Source organism: Pinus tabuliformis, chromosome 4_1 (assembly GCF_031772625.1).
Source record: "Pinus tabuliformis cultivar Carrire ecotype Pingquan chromosome 4_1, CPIR1, whole genome shotgun sequence".
NCBI lineage: Eukaryota > Viridiplantae > Streptophyta > Pinopsida > Pinales > Pinaceae > Pinus > Pinus tabuliformis.
In genome coordinates, this window is record NC_142303.1 from 402,193,806 (window position 1) to 402,216,247 (window position 22,442).

General features: G+C 39.0%; 1 protein-coding gene across 1 annotated transcript; it reads right to left on the reverse strand.

Annotated features, from left to right (window-relative positions):
- Nucleotides 1-3,665: 3,665 nt before the first annotated feature.
- Nucleotides 3,666-5,086, reverse strand: LOC149176011 (17.4 kDa class III heat shock protein-like). Its single transcript, XM_089423007.1, has 3 exons — nucleotides 4,945-5,086; nucleotides 4,283-4,669; nucleotides 3,666-4,193 (listed from the first exon to the last, which is right to left on the reverse strand). The coding sequence occupies exons 2-3, from the start codon at nucleotides 4,604-4,606 to the stop codon at nucleotides 3,930-3,932; spliced, it is 588 nt and encodes a 195-aa protein (XP_089279133.1). The 5' UTR covers nucleotides 4,607-4,669; nucleotides 4,945-5,086; the 3' UTR covers nucleotides 3,666-3,929.
- Nucleotides 5,087-22,442: the final 17,356 nt, after the last annotated feature.

Genomic DNA, 22,442 nt, shown 5'->3' on the forward strand with positions numbered 1-22,442 from the left:
TCAAATATATAATTGTCTAAGAGGATATGGCTTTATGTCATATCTCAGAGTCTTAACTCAGATGAACGGGAACTTGGATCATATAGTCATGCCTTCTTGTCATTACGAAAGATGTATTTCGCCTTGCAGTCGACAACTTGGATCATAGAACTTTGTATTTAGACAGTAGAGCCTCACATGATTGTATTTTCATATATTGTAGCATGACTTTAGTGACATCCCATACCTTACATATCTTCTAACTGTCCTTCACGCTTCAGGATTTTGATCTTTCTCAGAATTCTTGTATCACGAAAATTCTGATCTTGTAATCCTCCTTCAAATTCAACCTTTCTTCATCCTTCTTGATGGTAGAAGAACAAAAATTTTGATCTTCAAGAATACACTTAAACAAAACTGCCTTATCATAGTATTTGGTGAAGGAGATTGTTGTAGAGGTATCAACTATGCCAATAATGGTGATATTCAAGATTCCTACTTTTACCGCCTTAACTCTAATACCATGTTGGAAAATCAAGGTATTTATAGATTTATGTTGATTCTCCTTACTTAATAATTAGTCGTGATATTTGTTGCCATTTTATTATTTTGTTTTTACTTCTTCATCAAGCAATTATAAAAAAAATTAAGATCACAAAACACAAAGAACACAAGATATAGTCTCCATGCCAGGTCAAAACTCTGCAACTGGGGAAAACCCGAACAATCCACTTCTTATAGAATCATATGAAAAATAGATATCCAACCTAAGACTAAATACTCCCTTAAAAGTTCCACGTCAGCCATCCTCTCAAGTCAAAGTAAAATATGGTCAACTTCCTTGAATCTATTTTCTCAAGATATATTCAACCTTCCTCAAACTTCACTTTAGCTACAAGAGTCTCAATATTGTTACCAACTTCAAGTCAACTCAGATTTTTGCCTTTAACGAAACTACAAGATGCTTCAGATTTCCTCGGCCCTGTCAAAGGATTACAGGAAACTCGCACCTGTGAAACATAAAGTACAAAACTTTGGTCTTCCTCATATTTTTGTTTTTTTCTTGTTCTTGAAAACTTGACTTGTCTTACTTTTTATCTGCTACATAGATCAAACTATTTCAATATTATTTTCTTCTCCTTAAAAGAGCTCGAGTAGGTGTCTATTAATAGTTGATCATGAGGTGTTAATTACCCACACACGATGACTTGACTAAGAGAGGGACGACTTGAACCTTTTGACTAGCTATAATTGACCCAAAAAAAAAATCCATATTTTCAAATCTCAAATGCCATGACTCAAATATATATTAATTTGAATTCTTTTGACTTCAAAAGAATGAAGAACATGCTTGATAAAATAATAAAAATAAATTTATTAATTAATATCTCTCATTATGAAGACTGACACTAGTTACATTCTCTAACATTAGCCTGCAAAAAAATTATGTAAGTTGGAGTAGGAGCTTCCCAACAAGTTATAGCTTTCAAAATAGCAGAGAGGTTGGAACCTCCAAAAGTTGATGTAATAGAGGAAGTATGAGTTTGATTTTCCATCACAACAACAAATTCGTGGTTTTCTCCCTTTATGGGTTTCCATTTATATATGGTGTCCACATGTGATTTCTTTTATTTGTTGATTTTTATGTTGTGATTTACATGTTAAATATTGGTTATAAGTTAAATTTTTTGTTCATATGATGCTCTTCTTATTAGTTAATAAGTTCAGATAAATATTTGAAGGAAAAGTAAACATAAATTTTATGTCCATGAATGTACTAAATTGATTCACCCCCACTCTCATTTTAGTAAAGTTTCCTACAACCTTCAAGGTGTTTATTGTTGACCCTCAGCATTGTGGATTCCAACAATCCAAATAAACACGTCATGTATTTCCTACTATCATTATCAAAACATCACATAGATAATATTTCAACAACAAACTAATGGAAATTCTTGCAAAACCCTAATAATCCATGAAATGAATAAAGGATGAGGAAACCAAAACTTGAACCAATTCCCTTCTTCCAAATTTCCTAAAAGATATTCAATGAAGTACTTGGGAGATAAATTCTTATCTTCCACCTAGGCCTTTTAACAATGAGAATGGATCTCTTTTTATGGATTTCCCTTCCAACTAATTTGCATCAAAATATTATTAATAAAGATCGAGAATATCATTATCCACCTTTTCCTCCATTAATTTAAGATGATTCAACCCTTCATAAAATATTATTAGAAGGGTTTTGGATGAGGTATCAAGTCCACTTGCATTCTTCAAAAGAAAAAATAAATAAATTAGAGAATGCATTTATTATTCATTTGAAGGTTTGACCATGTCAACAATGCTACATGACATCTCCTCATGCAAGGATATCTTCAAATATGTAGCAAAAGCCTCAAACTATGTGCCCTTGACCCTAAAGGCCTCAAAATGAAACTCTCCTCCAAATATCTTAAACAAATCTTGAACAATGCCTCCATCAAGCCAAGATCACCCCTTTACACCTCTATTCTTACCAAGGATGATGAGTATAATGATGCTTATGAAAGATAGAATAATGTATGATAGCTTCTAGGTGTCTCCTTACAACTTATAACTATCACTTAGGCTCCCACTGATTTGCACTATGTCAGCAACAAAAATGTGCAATGAAAATTTGAAATAAATTGTGCATTTTCCATGGATAACACTAACTCCATGTAGGGGTTGCACTCTCTTGCAAGGTGCAAGAGAAACTTGCAAGGTGAATCAAAGTCATTGTTGTTCATGATGGAATGGGTCAAAAACTTCACATGCTACAAAGCGTCTTCAATCCCATTATGTTCCAAAAAAATTGGGAATGATTATCTAACTAATCATTCCCATGAGTTTTTATAGATAAGGCATGAGTCCAAAATGCCAAATAGAGCATAACATAAAAGAAATCTACTACTTACAAACATTGAGATTATTCTTCCTACCCCACTCTATAATAGGAAGATGTAATGATAAGTGAAACCAAACAACCAATGCAATTGTCACATCTTCCCTTGTGTGTGGTACTAAACCAAAATAATGTTACATCAAATATCTAACAAAATAATCTTGAGCATTGGTCACTTTGCAACAGAAATGTAGGGAACTCCTAATATAATATAAAATGGAGATCACACTAACATTAATGTGCAATGCTACATGAATGATTTATCCAATGTTTGAAATAAGAATGAGACAACCCATTTTCATCCTAATATCTTACAAAAGTTTCATGGAAATTCTAATCTAAATCTCAATCGTAACGACACAAACTTACACAAAATTATAAAAATTATTTACTTCAAAAATATAAAAATACATACATACATATATATATAACAAATGGAATATAAAATTTAAAATACATATGAAAACATTTCATATATTCACATCCACCAATACTAACTAATGTCCAAAAATAAAAATAAAAATAAAAAACATATATTATAATATATGTATAATTTAAAGAACAATGTAATTTTGACAGTAAAAAATAAATAAATGATTCCCAGCATTACACAATAATGTCCCTCATCTAAATCACATAATCTATAATCATAATCATAATCATGTGCATAACCAGAAAATCATATCATAATGTATTTGTATTGGGAAAAAGACATTCTACCCTTCTAATTTACTCATTTACGCATCCCAAAACAGAGTACTCATTGCGATCAATTCTTTGTTCCAAATTCAAAAAATAAATTACATCTGACTGACACCAGTGCAAAACCAGACTTCCCACACAGACAGATATCAATTCTTTGTTCCAATTTCAAACAAGAAATCACGTCTGACACCAGTCTGAAAACCAGACTTCTCCAAACAAAAAACCGCTTCCATTCCATTGAACAAAAATGGAACAGCACCTGGTTACAGTTGAAGAACAAAGAAACAAAAAGGGTTAAGCAAAACGCCTTCCTCTATCGTCAGTTTACGGAAATCTGAATTGTTTTGAACTCCATGGCAGGCGGAATCCTGGGCACAGTAACAGTCAAAACCCCATCCACACACAATGCAGAAATGCCCTCGACATTGGCATCCCCAGGCAGCGTGAATTTCCTGGCAAACTTAGGGCTTCTCTTTCTTTCCACTCGCAGATATTTACAGCCCTCCTCATCCTCGACCGCGTCGCGCTTCCGCTTGACTCCCTGGCATTCTATCACCAGCAACGTCTCCTCTTCCACATACACCTTCAAAAAAATAAACCCTCCCTGTCACTAAAATGAAACCCTAATCAAGAAACCCACCCTGCTCACTGGATTTAATTTTCGCCATTTACCTGAATGTCGGACTTGGTAAGGCCCGGAACGTCAGCGCAGAACACATACTCCTTGGGCGTTTCTTCGATGTCCACCGCTACGCCCTTGTTCTCCTCATGGTGATGGCCATCTAACCGCCTGCATTGACTATTGAGCATCTGCAGCTTACTTTTGAGCATCTGCAGCTTGTCATATAACAGAGGGAGCATCTGCATATCCAGCTTTTCCGGGAAGTGCAGACCACGATCCATGTGACTCTTCTCCATTGACTTTTGACTTTTGAGCATCTGCAGCTTGAACATCTGCATATCCAGCTTTTCCGGGAAGTGCAGACCACGATCCATGTAACTCTTCTCCAGCTTTTCCAGAGCACGATCCAGGTAACTCTTTATCGCTCAAATCTCAATCTGAATTACCAAATTCCATAGAAAATACGTTACACTCAACTAATTTCCCCAAAAAAAACGCCATAAAATTATTCAAACCCTCCTTAAAAGATTCTACAGACGAAAAATTGCCATAAAGTTATTCAAACCCCCGTAGTGGCCATTAAAAGACTCTACAGAAGCTTAAACCCTGCAACCAAAAATGTTAAACCCTACCAACCAAAAAGGCAAAACCGTGTATATTAGATTTACCTTCTGAAAAGAATAAAATGGATAACAGTGTATATTAGACTTACCCTCTGAAAAGAAATAAAATGGATTACAGGCAGTCACAGTGGATGGGTGAGATTCTTTGCAAATCGATTCCAAACACCAAAACTCTAGAAGCTCACCAAAACTCTAGAAGCCGGACATCGATCAAGCAAATTCAAGTGGATGGGTGAGATTCTTTGCAAATCGATTCCAAACACCAAAACTCTAGAAGCCGGACATCGATCAAGCAAATTCAATTGACAGTTCTGATCCCATCCCTCGTGATATATAGGCACATAGAAACTTCGAGAGGAAAAATTGGAAGAGAGTGGAACGTTCTCGAGCTTTACAATTGGGACGTTTAACTTTTAAGCCATCAATTGAGTTTTGGTTCACCAAAATGTTAAAATTTTAAAAAGTTTTATTATTAAGTTTTTCGGCAATTATAATTTTAAGAAAAGTAATTTAAAAATAAAGTTTGGTAAAAATAATTTATGCTTTACATGGCGCTGAACAAAATCCAATTTACAATACAAACATTTAACTTTTAAGCCATCAATTTAGTTTTGATTCATCAAAATGTTAAAATTTTAAAAAGCAAAGTTTTATTATTAAGTTTTTAGGCAATTATAATTTTAAGAAAAATGATTTAAAAATAGAGTCTGGTAAAATTAATTTAAATGTGTACAATTGTCTTAAAACTGTTTAGTTTGACTAAAAAAAATTTAAAGAAAAAAATTAAAGATAAAAGTTTTAGTAAAAATTATTTAAATTGTATAGTTGTCTTAAAAGTGTTTTTGTTTGACTAAGAACTTGTTTCTTTAAATGTAATGGCCCAAGACCCACAGGGAAAAAACTGGACAAGCACCTACAGCTGGAATAGTTCAATTTAGTTTTGGTTTACCAAATTGTTAAAATTTTAAAAAGGAAAGCTTTATTATTAAGTTTTTCCGCAAGTATAATTTTAAGAAAAATAATTTAAAAATAAAGTTTGGTAAAAATAATCTAAATGTGTATAGTTGTCTTAAAAATGCTTTGTTTGACAATTAACAAAGAAATTTTAAGAAAAAATAAAGTTTGGTAAAAATAATTTAAATTTGTATAGTTGTCTTAAAACTGTTTTTGTTTGACTAAGAATTGGGTTTCTTTAAACGTAATGGCTCAAGACCTAGAGACATCTAGTAGGAGTGAAAGTTTGCCCCTTACGAACAACTAGTTGGTTATTCTAGGTGGTGTGATTTTCCTTGAATAACAGTGATGAATCGACCTAGAGACTTCGAGTAGGAGTGAAAGTTTGCCCCTTACGAACAACTAGTTGGTTATTCTAGGTGGTGTGGTTTTTCTTGAATAACAGTGATGATTCAACAACTAGTGATGAGTGTCCTCACAACTAGTTTCACAACTGACAAATAAATTATAATAGATTATAGATTTTCTCACCATTTATAAAAAGCTTAAATTTGCATAGTGTTTAATTAATCTATTATAAGAAAATAATTTCAAATTGATCAAAACACATTGTGGTAAACTTAAATTTGTAGTGTTTAATTAATCTACTCTAAAAAAATAATTTCAAATTGACCAAAATACTTGGATGCAGCGATATAACAAATGGTTTAGTAAATAGGGTACTTGCTTGGGGTATAAAAGTATAGGAAGAGGCTTTAGGGTCAGTTGGAGAACACACTAGAGTGATGAGTCGTTCAATTTTCTAGAGTGAGGTTTGCTAAGAGAAATCGAATCAATGATCAACAGCTAGTGGCAGTGAGTACATAACAGAGAGGCAGAGTTGGTACTAGTGAGACAACGCAGATCCTGGAGAGGTTGATGCAGACGCAGTTGGGTGTTATGCAGAGGTAGCTACGAGCTGCACAGAGCCAGGAGAGGCCAGTGTGTGTGACTCAAAGGGTCTAATGGCTGACGTAGAAGCTTCAAAAGGTCAGAGAGGTTAGTAGAGATGACACAGGGCCAAAAGGTAGCGTTGGGAGGATTTCGTGGGACAGACTGGGAGCTGGTGAGCTGGGTAGGGTGATGCAGTCCCTATCAGAGTGATGCAGAGCAGTGGAAGATGCAATTGTTGTTGTACGATTGTTCATCTGGTGATTAATCAACCGAAATATCTATCTCCGAGGAGAGGTACTACTGCTAAGGGAATTGTATGTTGGTTGAGCCATTTCTGGCACCTTAGTTGTATTATGAAAACTGTATAATAATAAAACCCTCTGAATAGCTGCACTGATTTTTCCACATTGGGTTTTTCTGGGGACATTGGTCCAAAAGTAACGGTGTCACTTGTGTGCTTGTTTTCTTTTAGTTGATGATCTGTAGATGTTAACACTGTACTTGTGTTTATTTTCAGTGTTTACATGGTAAATAACTTGTTAAGTAATTAAACACGTAGGAAGCAATAAACCAGATAGTACATGAAGAATTTCTAACGGGTTAAACTTAGAAATTCCAACAAGGTATCAGAGTGTGGTTGCAGATCATAAGAAAATTGAAGGCATTAACCAAGCAGAGCATTTGCAACAGATTCAGTGGTCCCCAGTGACAGAGCTAATCCTTGCAGAAAGCGACAGAGAAAGGAGTGGTGCAGAGGCACTCTGTCATTGTTCTAGGCCAGAGAAAGGCAACGCAGAGGCTAAGGGAGGCAAAATCAATCTCACGCAGAGCCTAGGAGGGTTAACGCAGTTGGCTAGGGGAGTTGATTTGATGGTGCTGGGATTGCGCAGAGTCAAGTGGATTAATCCTTCACTTATTGGGGCATAGGAGGCTGTGGGTAATTTGTGGAGCGAAGCTAGTGCGGTACTATGGTCAGAACAATACCTAAAAGGGCAAGACCAAGGAAAAGGGAGTTGCTGCTGAGACGATTTTCTAGTGTAGGAATCCAGATCAATGTTATAGTTACACAAATGATCGGAGTGGGGAAACTTGACGTTGGCAGAAGGATTTCCAGGAGGGAAATCGGGACTTAGAGGGAGTCCAAAGGAGAAATTCTAGATGAGAAGTAAAGAGACTCAGGAGGAGTCAAACTGAGAACTTCCAAACAGGAAGAAGAGAGACTCGACAAGAGTCGAACAGAGGACTTCCAGGAGGGAAGTAGAAACACTTGGAAGAGTTGAAAGGAGAGCAGTGAAATGGCCATGAATTAGATGAGAGATCAGGACACGCTAGACATAGAGTCCAACTTTGTAGTCTAGAAGGCCAGGATCTTGTCCGTTCTAGAAAAAACATCGCATCAAAGGCTTCACCTTGAGAACGATGGCTATCCCGGTCGACCTAGTAGTGAATGGTATGTATGATGAGACAATGGCTAAGACAAAGTGAATCATCCTTGATGGGGTCAAGGATCATGTGGTACCACATTTTTGCTTAGAAGGAAATGACAAAGGAGATGTGGGACACTTTGAAGACATTGTACCAGCATACTTCTGTGTAGAGGAATATGCCCTTGGAGAATCACCCAAGGGCATACCAGATGCAGAAGTGAGAGAAGATAGATGTCTTCCTCGATCGGTTGAAGGAGATCCATGACCAGCTAACATCCATAGGTGGCTATGTGTCTCAAAAAAGCTTTCCCTTTACTAAAAATAACATCATAGTCTCTATCCTCCAAATTGCACCCAAGACACCTCTATGTAGCCCTAAAATAATCTTCCCTACCTCGGCCTCCCTTACAACAATTCGGCCCTCCAAAAGACCCATGATTGTTGCGGCTAAGACCTTCTGTTTGACTGTGGTTAGGGCATCCTATAGATAGCTTAGGATCACCCTTGGGACAGTGTATAAATCTCTTCCCTGACTGCGGTTTGATTTCATTAGGGCAGCGTATAGGTGTCTACAATTAGGGCTCTTTCTTTCACTGCGTCTAGGGTTAGATCTCCCCTCAAGGATTGCAACTAGGGATAAGAAAGGCCTCCTCCATGGCTGCGTTAAAATTCTTCCATGACAAAGGTAAGGGCTCCTTTAGGTCATCCCTTCCGTAGCTTCGTTGGTCTGTCTTCTTTGCTACGGCTAGGGCAACCTCCTTTCCTCCAACGTCTAGGGCTTCCTCTCCTAGATTTCTCTTCCACTAAAAACCCAAAGCGAGTGGAGAGAAATCAAGAGAGGAGTGTGTGCGAAATGACTCTCAAGTCATCTCCTTTTATACTAAAACGTTGAGCACATGTGGGTGTTATTTAGTTGCTGGACGACCTTGACGAATTGTCTTATAACACAAATAAATTCATAACTCCATGAATACTTATCGGAATCAGATGATCTTTAGATCAATCCTACACCTCTCGATGAGAGGGATCCAAGAAAAATATCATCTGCCATAAATAAGATGACACACATGGAGTTTGTCCCTAGTTTCCAATTTTAACACTCCCTCTCAACTAGGGAGAACTCCATCCGCTGATCCATCTGCCAAACTGTACTATCTCTGCCATCAGTGCCCTGCACTGCTCTACTCTGCTCTATTGTGTTCTACTATGCTGAACCATGAAGAAGAAGAATTGCTCGAGAATGTCTCATACCATTCTCTACGGACCCGAATTCAATTCCATATGAAGAAAGTGTGTCATACCACTCTTACTGACCCTAGATCAGTTCCAAGAGAGTGAGTTATGTCACTCTTACTGACCCAAAGTCAGTTCCAATTGATCCTAGATCAATATCAAAAGGGAGTGTCTCAAACCACTCATACTCATCCCAGATCAATTCCATTGATCTTAGATCAATGGAGGTCATCCTAGCATAGGGAGTACAGTAGATACAACGATGCACACATCAATAGTACTACTATGGTCCCTAACCCCATTTCCCTACTCATTGGTCAGATGAGAGGTACTTCCCATGAGTCCCAGACTGCATGGGTAGGATGCTTTGACAGGAGAACCACTCATCCTGTCCATAAGTCGCCACGGGGTATCACAGGGGAAGGCTGAACCATTCACCTTGTACACAGTGCACCATTAGGGGAGGGTGAGTTGCCCTATGGTCGCTTGTTGCTCCAAGAAGTACCCCAAGCCCCCCGGAGCTCCCAGAGCTCAATGCATGCATCATGTAGGACCCTCATAAGAGGGTCTCTCAATGACTCCAAGTTGTTCGGGAAAGTCACAAATTTGACCTTTCTCCGGGGCTTCAACAGAATGTCTACGACCTGTACATCAGTCTCAATGTGATGGATCCTTCTCGCTCATCGATGTACCATATCCCAAATAAGGTAGTATTTGATGTCTATATGCTGGAGCAATCATAGAATACGAGATTTCTCAACAATCAGATCCCCCCCTGGTTGACACAGAAGATCACGGTGGTATCCATCATGTGTATAAACAACTCACTGAAGAGCTTCCACAACCAAGCATATTCACACGAGATCATACTCGTAGTTGTGTATTCAGTCTCAACGGTGCTTATAGTAACCGACTTCTGCTTCCTGCTCATCCAGGATATCGAAGCAAAACCAAAAGAGAACCAAGACTCAAAAGTGCTCTTGCGATCCTCCACACTGCCTGCCTAATCATCATCAGAATAATCATGCAACTTCATATTTGCGACAGTGTATCTCAATTCATGAGAGATTGTGCCCTGAAGATATCTCAAGTGATTCTTGGCAGCAATCCAATGAGGCTCAACCAAATATGAGTCCAACATGCTAACTCCAAAACATATATCTAGACGGGAGTTCACCAAGAACATCAATGCTAGTATGAGTTTGTGAAACTTAGAGGCATTTCCCAAAACAGGTCTGACATCCCTACCACATAACTTCTGAAAGTTAAGATCCATCGAGGTAGTCACGGGCTTGCAGTTCATCATTTTAAATCCGGAATCCAACTCCCTCTTACTTTTACAAATGAGAGGGTATGCACCTGTCAGAAATAGGTCGTCCTCATAAGGTGCCGGTATGAGAGGTCTATCATCCACAACCTTCAAGCAATGGTTTGGATCGGCTTCACTCCTAGTGAATCTCAGCTTCATCAGACAACTATCAATCCTCTCATATTAAGCCCGAGGTGTTTTTCTTCAAGCCATAGAGGGCTTTCTTCCACCTGCATACATGAGATTCCCGATCATGAATCTCAAACCCCTTGAGTTGTTCCAAACCTGTGGACCTGCTACAAGAGGGGAATGGTCCCCTTGTAATATTTTCCTTCGGTACATCTCGAACATGTACCTTCAAGCTCCTTTTGAATTCAGGCATACCTGTCACCATCTAACTCACATCGGGTAGGGCCCTATAAAGTAGACCTCCGGTGTTATAGATGAGATGTGTTAACTGACATGGTCCCCAAAGGACTTCCTGCAACTTGATACAAATTTCCAACCCTAAACCCATGAGCAAAAGCATATTTGAAAATTCCATTTTCAAACACGTACCTTTCCATCGATCAATGCCACGCTGAAAATTTTGACTTCCATTGCCGAAATGGACACCAGGTTCTTCTCGAGATCAGGTACATAAAGAGATTCTTGTAAATGAATCGAGTTACTCTCATTCAATTAATGGGTAACATTCCCCACACCCTTTCTGGGATAGATGGCATCGACTCCAAGTATAATCCCACGATTGTTTCCATCTCTACCAAATTAGAGAGAGCACCCTTCTATCTGGTGAAGTGCCTTGAAGCACTAAAATAATAAGCCAGATTCCCAAAGAGTCTGGGGGAGAGGACCAATATAAGATAATGTTGCTTTATCTTACCAAAGACAACATTTGATTCTTCATACCTGGGGTTCCTTGCTTTCTTTGAAGAGTTGGTCGTTTCCTTGATGACTTGCATTAACTGTCATTCCTCCGATCATTGAAGATGTCCATGGAATGATTGTTATCATCATCAAGTGATGTGTCCCTACCATTCAGACACTCCTTCACATAATGGTCGGAATTATTACAACCAAGGCATTTTCTTTTCCTTCCACCCTTAGATTTGAACTTCCCATTGAAGTGATCTTTAGGTAGGCCATCAGAAGCTTCTGTTGCGCCATTCTAATAATATTCTCTGCTTCGACTTCACCCTTGGTGAATTAGAAGAGGGATGAGGAATCCATTGATCCTTTTGTCCTTTCCCAACTGTCTTCGGTGATTGCTCATTCACTCTTGCTTGGGATTTGTCTTCTATGCTTAGAGCAATTTATTTCAATTTTCACAGTTAGCTCAATATATTTTCCCGATTAGCAATCACATTAGCATTAAAGTAAATTGTAGATAGAACATAAACATAGATCGCAGAAGACAAGCCAAGACAAGAGGACATAAGATGTGGCACTAGCCAGGGACAAACACCAATGTGGGGAACTCCTTGATCAATTCTTGTTATATGTTCTTCAATAGTTCAGCAGAAAGAGCGAGAGAGAGAGATAGTACATGTACAACATAAGTCAACACTTTGACTTATCTAAGTAAGAGCATACATCATCTCTAAGTAGATGATACATGAGGTAGTTGAACTTAGTTGAAGACATGTTGCTTCAACCGATTCTCCCAGGTGACTCCATCGCCATGCATTGTGTTGTACCTCGTCATCACGCTCCACCTCACTGTGCTGCACCCTTCATCACTATGCTGGACCTCATTACCATAGTGCTTCACCTTATGTTGCACCTTCCTGTACTACAACATCTTGATGTACCTTATCATCTTGCTGCACTCACCAATGCTGCCTCATACTATACCTCACTGCTTGCCACCATGTGCTTGTTGTACCTTGCTTATCGTACTGCTGTCCTAATTTTCTTTTGTTGTTGTCCCATCACAGCTGTTGTCCCAATTGTATTGCTTGCTGTCATATCACAGCTGTTGTCCCAATTGTGCCATGCCATAGATGTTGTCCCAATTGTATTGTTGTTGTCCTATCACAGTTGTTGTCCCAATTGTGCTATGCCATATCAGCTGTCCCAATTGTATTGTTGTTGTCCCATCATTGTAACATTGTTGTAGATTCCTAAACTGCATCACCGTGTTGTTTAGATGATTTTTTGTTTGCTTCATTGGTGGGCAGCCTTTAGGTGAGGCCATCAACAGTTCTACCTATTGGCATGCTGCTCCAAGTCTGTTTGTTAGAGCACACTGTTGTATCCTCCATGTTATCCCATAGTCAACCCCATAAGGACTGTGTCCAGCTCCATGACCAGCAGTTAGGGTGAGACTAGATACTTATTGACTGCGGCTAGGGATCTTTAGAACAACAACATAGGACCTGTGTTTAGGCCTCTCCATACAACGTCATACGCTTCCATTTCTTGCACCCAAGACACCTCTACGCAACCTGAAAACAGTCTGCCCTACCTTGGTATCCCTTACATCAATTCGGTCCTCCAAAATACCCATGATTGTTGCGGCTAAGACCTTCTGTTTGACTGCAGTTAGGGCATCCTATAGACAACTTAGGATCACCCTTGGGACAGTGAATAAATCTCTTCCCTAACTGCGGTTTGATTTCATTAGGGCAACGTATAGGTATCTGCAATCAGGGCTCTTTCTTTCACTGCGTCTAGGGTTAGATCTCCCCTCTAGGACCGCGACTAGGGCTTGTTAAGGCCTCCTCCATAGTTGCGTTAAACTTCTTCCATGACAAAGGTAAGGGCTCCTTTAGGTCATCGCTTCCATAGCTTCACTGGCCTGTCTTCTTTGCTATGGTTAGGGCATCCTATAGACAACTTAGGATCACCCTTGGGACAGTGAATAAATCTCTTCCCTGACTGCGGTTTGATTTCATTAGGGCAGCTTATAGGTATCTGCAATCAGGGATCTTTCTTTCACTGCGTCTAGGGTTAGATCTCCCCTCTAGGACCGCGGTTAGGGCTTGTTAAGGCCTCCTCCATAGTTGCGTTAAACTTCTTCCATGACAAAGGTAAGGGCTCCTTTAGGTCATCGCTTCCATAGCTTCGCTGGCCTGTCTTCTTTGCTACGACTAGGGCAACCTCCTTTCATCCAACGTCTAGGGCTTCCTCTCCTAGATTTCTCTTCCACTAAAAACCCAAAGCGAGTGGAGAGAAATCAAGAGAGGAGTGTGTGTGAAATGACTCTCAAGTCATCTCCTTTTATACTAAAACGTTGAGCACATGTGGGTGTTATTTAGTTGTTTTCCGACCTTGACGAATTGTCTTATAACACAAATAAATTCATAACTCCATGAATACTTATCAAAATCGGATGATCTTTAGATCAATCCTACACCTCTCGATGAGAGGGATCTAAGAAAAATATCAGCTGCCATAAATAAGATGACCCACATGGAGTTTGGCCCTAGTTGCCAATTTTAACACTTTTGCTTCTTGATTATGATCTTCTCTTTCTTGTAATTATTATTATGTTCTTCTCATCAAGACAATTACCATATCATGAAAAAATAGAGAGACAAGAGACAATATATAGGCTTGTCAGCCAGGGGCAAAACCTCTCACTCTTTGAGAGGAAAACACAAACAAAATTCTTCTTATATATCTTCAATTGATAACACCAAGACCATGACAATGACCCTTGACACTAGAGTCCTCCCAAGACCAAGTCACTAGCCTCTTTTCTGACACTGCTTCTTCTTCTTCCTCTTCTCGGCTTCCTTCAGAATCTCGGTCTTCCTCTTCTCGGCTTCCTTGAGAATCTCAGTCTCAAGAGAGAGACCTATTGCACTTCTACTTGACTCCTTCTAGCGAGGCCTTCTACCCAAATAAGATAACCTTGATGTAGATGCAAGACTTCGACCTTATTTTGGCACCTTCGTATCTTCTTCCTTCGCACATGGGAGGATATACTTCCCAAAACAGTAAACAAACTAACTTCGCTATCCTTCCTTTCGCTTCGCTGAGATAGATGCTTTCTCTTGTATGTTTTTCGCACTTCTTTTTAGAATTGCTTGATCGAGCTTTCTTACTTTGAAGTCCTTTAGGGCGAGATGATCACTTGAAGGAGGGCCGACATCATCTTCTGGATTTCTCCCTTCGTTGTAGGTCGACTTGATGAGGGCTAGTGACAAGGTCTTGGAGGATGAATTTACATAGACGAGTGTGACTCTTTACAATGTGTAACATGTCTTCATTACATGACAATGACTCTTTATACTTTTACGACTAGATGACAAAGTTCCCAAGGGCTCTCAATGGGAGCCTATACTATAATAAAATCTCTTGCTCATGAAACCCATGATGCAAGAATTACAATAATTTTATTTATCTTCTTTACATCTCTTACATAAAATCGCAATTACATGTCAATATGAAGACTGAACCTAGTTACACTTTACAACAATCCCTCTTAAATATGGGGGTATTCATAATGGTGCTTGGTCATTCTCAATCTGAAGAACTTCTCATAAGAAGAATCAGATTGGTAATCCATTTGCCTAGTATCATATTAACAAACATTGTTATATATAAATGCCTTGAATAACAACTCTATCTCTCCACAAGATCTGAGCTCAATGCTAGTGATACCAATGTTTTATAGGCACCCTCATCATTTTCTCTCTCGGAACATACCCCACCTGGGTTCTCGGGGTGTGCTCCATGAGGACTATTCTTATCTTGGACTCCCCAACCCTTAAAGAATATCGGTCCTCCACGAATCCTCTTATTTTGGATTCCTTATCTCATCCTCAAAGAGTGTCGGATTCCAAATCATTACCCAATCCTTTATTCTGTCTTCCCAAGTGAAGACAAGAATAATGTGTTTATCTCTCCCTCTCAATTAGGGAGGAAAAATTTACTCATTCCTACAGACGGAATGTACCTAAGATCCCTCTTGGCTTAGGAATTTCCAAATTTATTCCAAGTAAGAAACTTGTTTCCAAGCTCCCTCTTAATTAGGGACTTACAATAGCTCCTCAGTTGGAGATTATGGGACGACCAACTGCTAGAACTCCTTCCTTCGATTCCATGCATTTTCTTTGTCAAGGAGTCTTTTTCTTTTGGGGACTTCTTCATAGGGCACATACCATCCATCACTTTAATCCATGAGTTAGTCATGTCATCATCCCTCTCATCAGAAAGTGAGCTATTAGCCTACATCTGGCATTGCTTCATGTTATGCTACCTTCATCGTGCTTTCTTCTTTGGAAGGGTCTTTCATCCTTCTTGGAAGATATCCATAGTTCTTCCCTTTGGTAGTCCTGCATAAGCCCATCCAAATACTATAAATAAGTAATGAACACTTAAATCATAATTACGTTTGTGAATGTTTTTCACCATGACATCTTCTTGTAGGCATCATCATCTAGCATACATGTTGACAAAACTACTAAAGATATGTGTTATCAAGGGTCTGTATATTTTTTAGACTTCTATCAGAGTCTTCATATCTTTTTGGGAGATATCATATTCGAATCTTCTTAGTCTCTCATATGTTGACCGCCTTTACCATTGTTTCTCATTCTACGATCTCTTCCTATATTTCTTCACATATTTCATTCCCAGGAAATTCCAATTAGAGTTCCTCAATTGTATCCAATTACCTCATTTTTCATATGAGGACATATTATGTTGATTTCATCTAGTAAATATGTGATATATGCATTCATCCATCCTAGGAGGAGATCCTTTCTATGATCATGCTTCTTAAGATAGAACATTGACTCATGATGTCTGTAACCATATCACCTGTGAGCATACATACCCCATCTTTCCTCAGAATTTCTGCAACAACTTCCTCAGAATGAAGGAGCCTTATTTTATTGACCTGCTTCCTTGTTGTTTCATCATGTCATCATCCTATGAATTCGATTAGTTTAGAACTACTTGTCTTTCTTCATGATCGGTGAACCTTACTGTTGTCACTTTTTCTAGCACCTATACAACAAGTTCTTAGGAGATATAGAAAGCTTCCTAGAGACAACCTCTGGGTTGATTGTAGACCAGTGCCTAGGACATCTTAAAGAGAGGAGTGCTTTTGTATATTATGAGTAGGGCTTTCTACTTCACTCCAATTGTCACGTAGTTTGAAAACATAATAAAGGGGGCTTGGTTCAATAATATTTCATCAAGGTGAGTTCAAACCAATACATGGATCTAAATGCACAGGGGATAAATCAGGCCAATCTCAAAGAGAAATGTCTGGTTTTGGTGGATGACATACAACAATAGGCAGCTTAATCTTGAATTTGTAGTAAAATGAAGAGGAGGAAATAGAGGAGGGAATTCGATGCATGGGGCTGGAAACAAGACAAAATCCTAAGAAACAATGTTCCGGTAGAAGTATGGAAGACTGAAGAGGTGGAATGGGAGAAACAATGGAGCACTAATTAAGGTCCCAAACTATATACATCATGGATACATTTATCACCAAATAACAATTAGTAAATCAGTACACATTACAAGTATTGTAGGCTATCAAATAACACAAGTAAATCTGTAACTACAAAGGTACTTCTCACTACTTAGCAACAAACATAGAACCATGAATAAGAGTGAAACCGAAAACTTCATTACACTATTTCAGAGGGAGAAAGAACGTACATGAAGTGATATACAGAGGAGAAAAACATACTGCGCATTGATCTGATTCGAACCACCAAAGAGTTACATTAATCCTCAAAATGATTTCAATTCAACATTCCATTACATTTAGAAATACATAGCTCGAGCCCCTCATGAACAGGCAAATATAACCAAAAGTAGAATCACAGAATTTGGACCCCACAGGTGTAGAATTATAGAACCACTATTAAGTGTTTCTTCCCTCTTTTTATAAGGAGAGGGAGAGCTTTGAAAATCTATTACAAAATATCTCAGCCAGAGCATAAACTATCTGATTGACTAGCTATCTCAGCGTGTGATAGCTCGGCTGCCAAACTGATTACAATAGATTTGATTCCCTTCTTGAAATACAAAAAATGCAGAATAAGAGAAAAAGGAAAAACTGAATGATGATGGGAGGAAAATATCTCCATGTCATTCCTGTTATGGCCTCTTCTCAAGCCATGTATCTGCCTTAATGATTTAGCCAGTCTGCCTGTCACTTTCCTCCTTAACCGTGTGAATTCAATGAACTTCCCACTTTCTAGAGTTGGGAGCGATTAATAGTGGTGGGCTCTGTGTTGCTCGTGAATCATAGCTGTCGACTCATCCATCCCTCTATAATTCCTATATAACACTATCATAGCCATGAAATGCCCAGTAACACTGTCGTAATGCTTATATCAGAGGTTCTCATTATTGAAACATTATACTTAGAAACCTTACAAAACAGGCAAGTTTCGGGATCTTTAGCCCCCTTTGTTTTAGCCCCTTTTTTATTTCTTCATCATATGACCAGGGGTTGTGACCCGATGCTCAGTCCTAAGGTGCTAGGGCCTCTTTCTCCTATCGATGGGGCATTTTCCCTTTGTAAATAGATTAACGTCCAATTCCTTTGAGTTGCTCTAGTGACCACACGCCCTATATCGGAGCTCCTCTATATCAGAGGTTTCTAGTAAGGGATTTTACATTGGAGCCGCTACATGTTTGCAATCTTAGATTGTGATAGGCCTTTGGTACTCGTCCTCTAGCTCCGCCCTTGGTCCCTCATGCCCTTTGTGACCGTGGGGCTAGCCTCACTATCGGAGCCCCCTAATCAAAAGTCTTCAATCATAGGTTTTTCTTTTTTGAGTGTTACAAAATGTCGATTAGTGACCTCTGACTGTGACGTAATCAATGCCATGTAGCGCCTTGTGAATGGTGACATGTGTCACCTTGTTTTGGCCCCTTATGACCCCTCAAAAAGCTGATTCTTCCAACCACGTGTCCGTCGTACCGCCACGTCATGATGACATCAGACGCCACATGGCTTTATCGAGACCAATGGTATTCCACCACGAGGCCCTCTAGAGGAGAGAGAAAAGGCTCGCCTACCCTTGGTTTTGCATTGAATTTCTTTGTTAGTCGTAATTGGACCTCCCCGACACTTTAACACTAACATATCGCAACTCACAATATCGCAACATTTTAGAGTTGTCACCCTGCTGACGCGCCGATTTGTCGATATCACTGATCACTAGTCACTAATCGACGATATTGATTTGCTATTGCGATGTGCTTTGGAACCTTCAATCATCGATTTGCGCTATCGAAAATCGTTGATTTCTGATTCGCTTTGCTCCGCTTCTGGACCCTCTGATATATTGAAGCTCTGATATTTAATGTGCCAATATGCCATGACCTCTTATATTGTGATCATCGATGCGCTAGGACCTTCGATTTGCGAGACCTCTGATATTGCGATCGTCGATGTCTCCCAGACCTCTGATATGCTCTTCTTTCTATACTTTCAAAGGGAAAAATCCCCTTAACTTCAACAGACCATATCTTCTGATCCGTAAGTCCATATTTGGACTTCCACATACTGTTGGAAATATTATTCCGATTACTATCCAATTCACAGGGTACTATTTAGCTTTGAGTGCTTCTGTGGATTGAAAGATGGCTTCAAAGATATTTACTCTTTTGCACACTTTGGGCAGCTGAAAACACATTTTGCAGTAGGTGACAACATTGGCTCCAACTGGGGATAGTTCCTTGCTGGCAAGGTGCTGAGAACCTGCAGACCAGTAGCCTTCACCCTTAGGCATGGAGTTAAAAATATGATGAACTTATATAACCAGAAAATCTCCATGGAACTTTATTCGTAAGGAGTCATTTCCTCATCAAACTAAAATGCAGAAAAATAAATTCTAACAACTGGAAATTAAATGCTCAGCTAGTGAGCTTATTTATGTACAACTCCTACTTGTGTACAAGGCTCGATTCACCCAAATGAAGTGAACCTTCCAATGATACCATCTCAACATCAGGGTACTGGACCTTATGCCATCGTTCTCTAGGAATTCAACAATTAAAACAGGCATGTACCACATAAAAGCTTTGGACAAAAATTTTATATGTGCCCCCATATCAAAATTCCTTCCTTCGATGTCATGTATTTTCTTTGTCAAGGAGTCTTTTTCTTTTGGGGACTTCTTCATAGGGCACAGACCATCCATCACTTTCATCCATGAGTTAATCATGTCATCATCCCTCTCATCAGAAAGTGAGCTATCAGTTTACATATGGCATTGATTCATGTTATGCTACCTTCATCATGCTTTCTTCTTTGGAAGGGTGTTTCATTCTTCTTGGAATATATCCATAGTTCTTCCCTTTGGTAGTCTTGCATAAGCCCATCCGAATACTATAAATAAGTAATGAACACGAATCATAATTACGTTTGTGAAGGATTTTCACCATGACATCTTCTCGTAGGCATCATCATCCAGCGTACATGTTGACGCAACTCCTAAAGATATGTGTTATCAAAGGTCTCTATCTTTTCTAGACTTCCATCAAAGTATTCATATCTTTTTGGGAGATATCATATTCGAATCTTCTTGGTCTCTCAGATGTTGACTGCATTTACCATTGTTGCTCATTCCACAATCTCTTCCTATCTTTCTTCACATATTCCATTCATAGGAAATTCCAGTTAGAGTTCCTCAATTGTATCCAATTACCTCATTTTTCATATGAGGACATATTATGTTGATTTCATCTAGTAAATATGTGATATATGCATTCATGCATCCTAGGAGGAGATCCTTTCTCGGATCATGCTTCTTAAGATAGAACATTGACTCATGATGTCTATAACCATATCACCTGTGAGGATACATACCCCATCTTTCCTCTGAATGAAGGAGCCTTATTCTATTGACCCGCTTCCTTCTTGTTTCATCATGTCATCATCCTATGAATTCCATTAGTTTATAACTACTTGTTTTTCTTCATGATCGGTGAACCTTACTGTTGTCGCTTTTTCTAGCACCTGTAGCACAAGTGCTTAGGAGATATAGAAAGCTTCCTAGAGACAACCTCTGGGTTGATTGTAGACCAGTGCCTAGGACATCTTAAAGAGAGGAGTGCTTTTGGATATTATTAGTAGGGCTTTCTGTTGCACTCCAGCTGTCACGTAATTTGAAAACATAATAAAGGGGGCTTGGTTCAATAATCTTTCATCAAGGTGAGCTCAAGCCAATACATGGATCTAAATGCACAGGGGGTAAATCAGGCCAATCTGAAAGAGAAATCTCTGGTTTTGGTGGATGACACACAAAAATAGGCAGCTTAATCTTGAATTTGTAGTAAAATGAAGAGGAGGAAAGAGAGGAGGAAATTCGATGCATAGGGCTGGAAACAAGACAAAATCCTAAGTAACAATGTTCACGTAGAAGTATGGAAGATTGAAGAGGTGGAATGGCAGAAACAATGGAGCGCTAATTAAGGTCCCAAACTATATGCATCATGGACACATTTATCACCAAATAACAATTAGTAAATCAGTGCACATTACAGGTACTGTAGGCAGTCAAATAACACAAGTAAAACTGTAACTACAAAGGTACTTCTCACTACTTAGCAACAAACATACAATCATGAATAGGAGTGAAACCGACAACTTCATTACACTATTTCATAGGGAGAAAGAACATACATGAAGTGATATACAGAGGCAAAAAACATATTGTGCATTGATCTAATTGGAATCACCAAAGAGTTTCATTAATCCTCAAAATGAGTTCAATTCAACAGTCCATTACATTTAGAAATACATAGCTAAAGTCCCTCATGAATAGGCAAATAGAACCAAAAGTGGAATCATAGAATTTGGACCCCACAGGTGTAGAATTATAGAACCAATATTAAGTGTTTCTTCCCTCTTTTCATAAGGAGAGGGAGAGCTTTGAAAATCCATGAAAAAATATCTCAGGCAAAGCTCCAACTATTTGATCGACTAGCTATCTTAGCGTGTGATAGCTTGGCTGCCCAACTGATTACAATAGATTTGATTCCCTTCTTGAAATACAAAAATTGCAGAATAAAAGAAAAAGGAAACACTGAATGATGATGGGATGAAAATATCTCCTCGTCATTCCTGTTACGGACTCTACTCAAGCCATGTCTCTGCCTCAATGATTTGGCCAGTCCGCGAGTCGCTTTCCTCTTTAACCATGTGAATTCAATGAACTTCCCACTTTCTAGAGCTGGGAGCGATTAATAGTGGTGGACTCTGTGTTTCTCATGAATCGTAGATGTTGACTGATCCATCTCTCTATACTTCTTATATAACACTATCAGAGCCATGAAATACCCAGTAACACTGTCGTAATGCTTATATAAGAGGTTCTCATTATTGGAACATTATACTTAGAAGCCTTACAAAACAGGCAAGTTCCGTGATCTTTAGCCCCATTTGTTTCAGCCCCTTTTGTATTTCTTCATCATATTACCGGGGGCTATGACCCGATTCTTAGTCCTAAGGCGCTAGGGCCTTTTTATCCTATCGAGGGGCCCTTTTTCCTTTGTAAATATATTAACGTCCAATTCCTTTGAGTTGCTCTAGCTACCACATGCCCTATATCGGAGCTCCTCTACATCAGAGGTTTCCAGTCAGGGCTTTTACATTGGAGCCACTACATGTTTGCAATCTTAGATTGTGATAGGCCTTTGGTACTCGAGCTCTAGCTGCGCCCTTGGTACCTCATTCCCTTTGTGACCGTGGGGCTAGCCCCACTATCAGAGACCCCTAATCGGAAGTCTTCAATCAAAGGTT

Excerpts from the sequence above, each read along its gene's own strand:
- LOC149176011 (XM_089423007.1), bottom strand. The coding sequence starts at position 4,606 with ATGGATCGTGGTCTGCACTTCCCGGAAAAGCTGGATATGCAGATGTTC. Across the intron at positions 4,194-4,282 it reads TTACCAAGTCCGACATTCAG|GTGTATGTGGAAGAGGAGAC; the intron begins GTAAATGGCGAA and ends ATTTTTTTGAAG.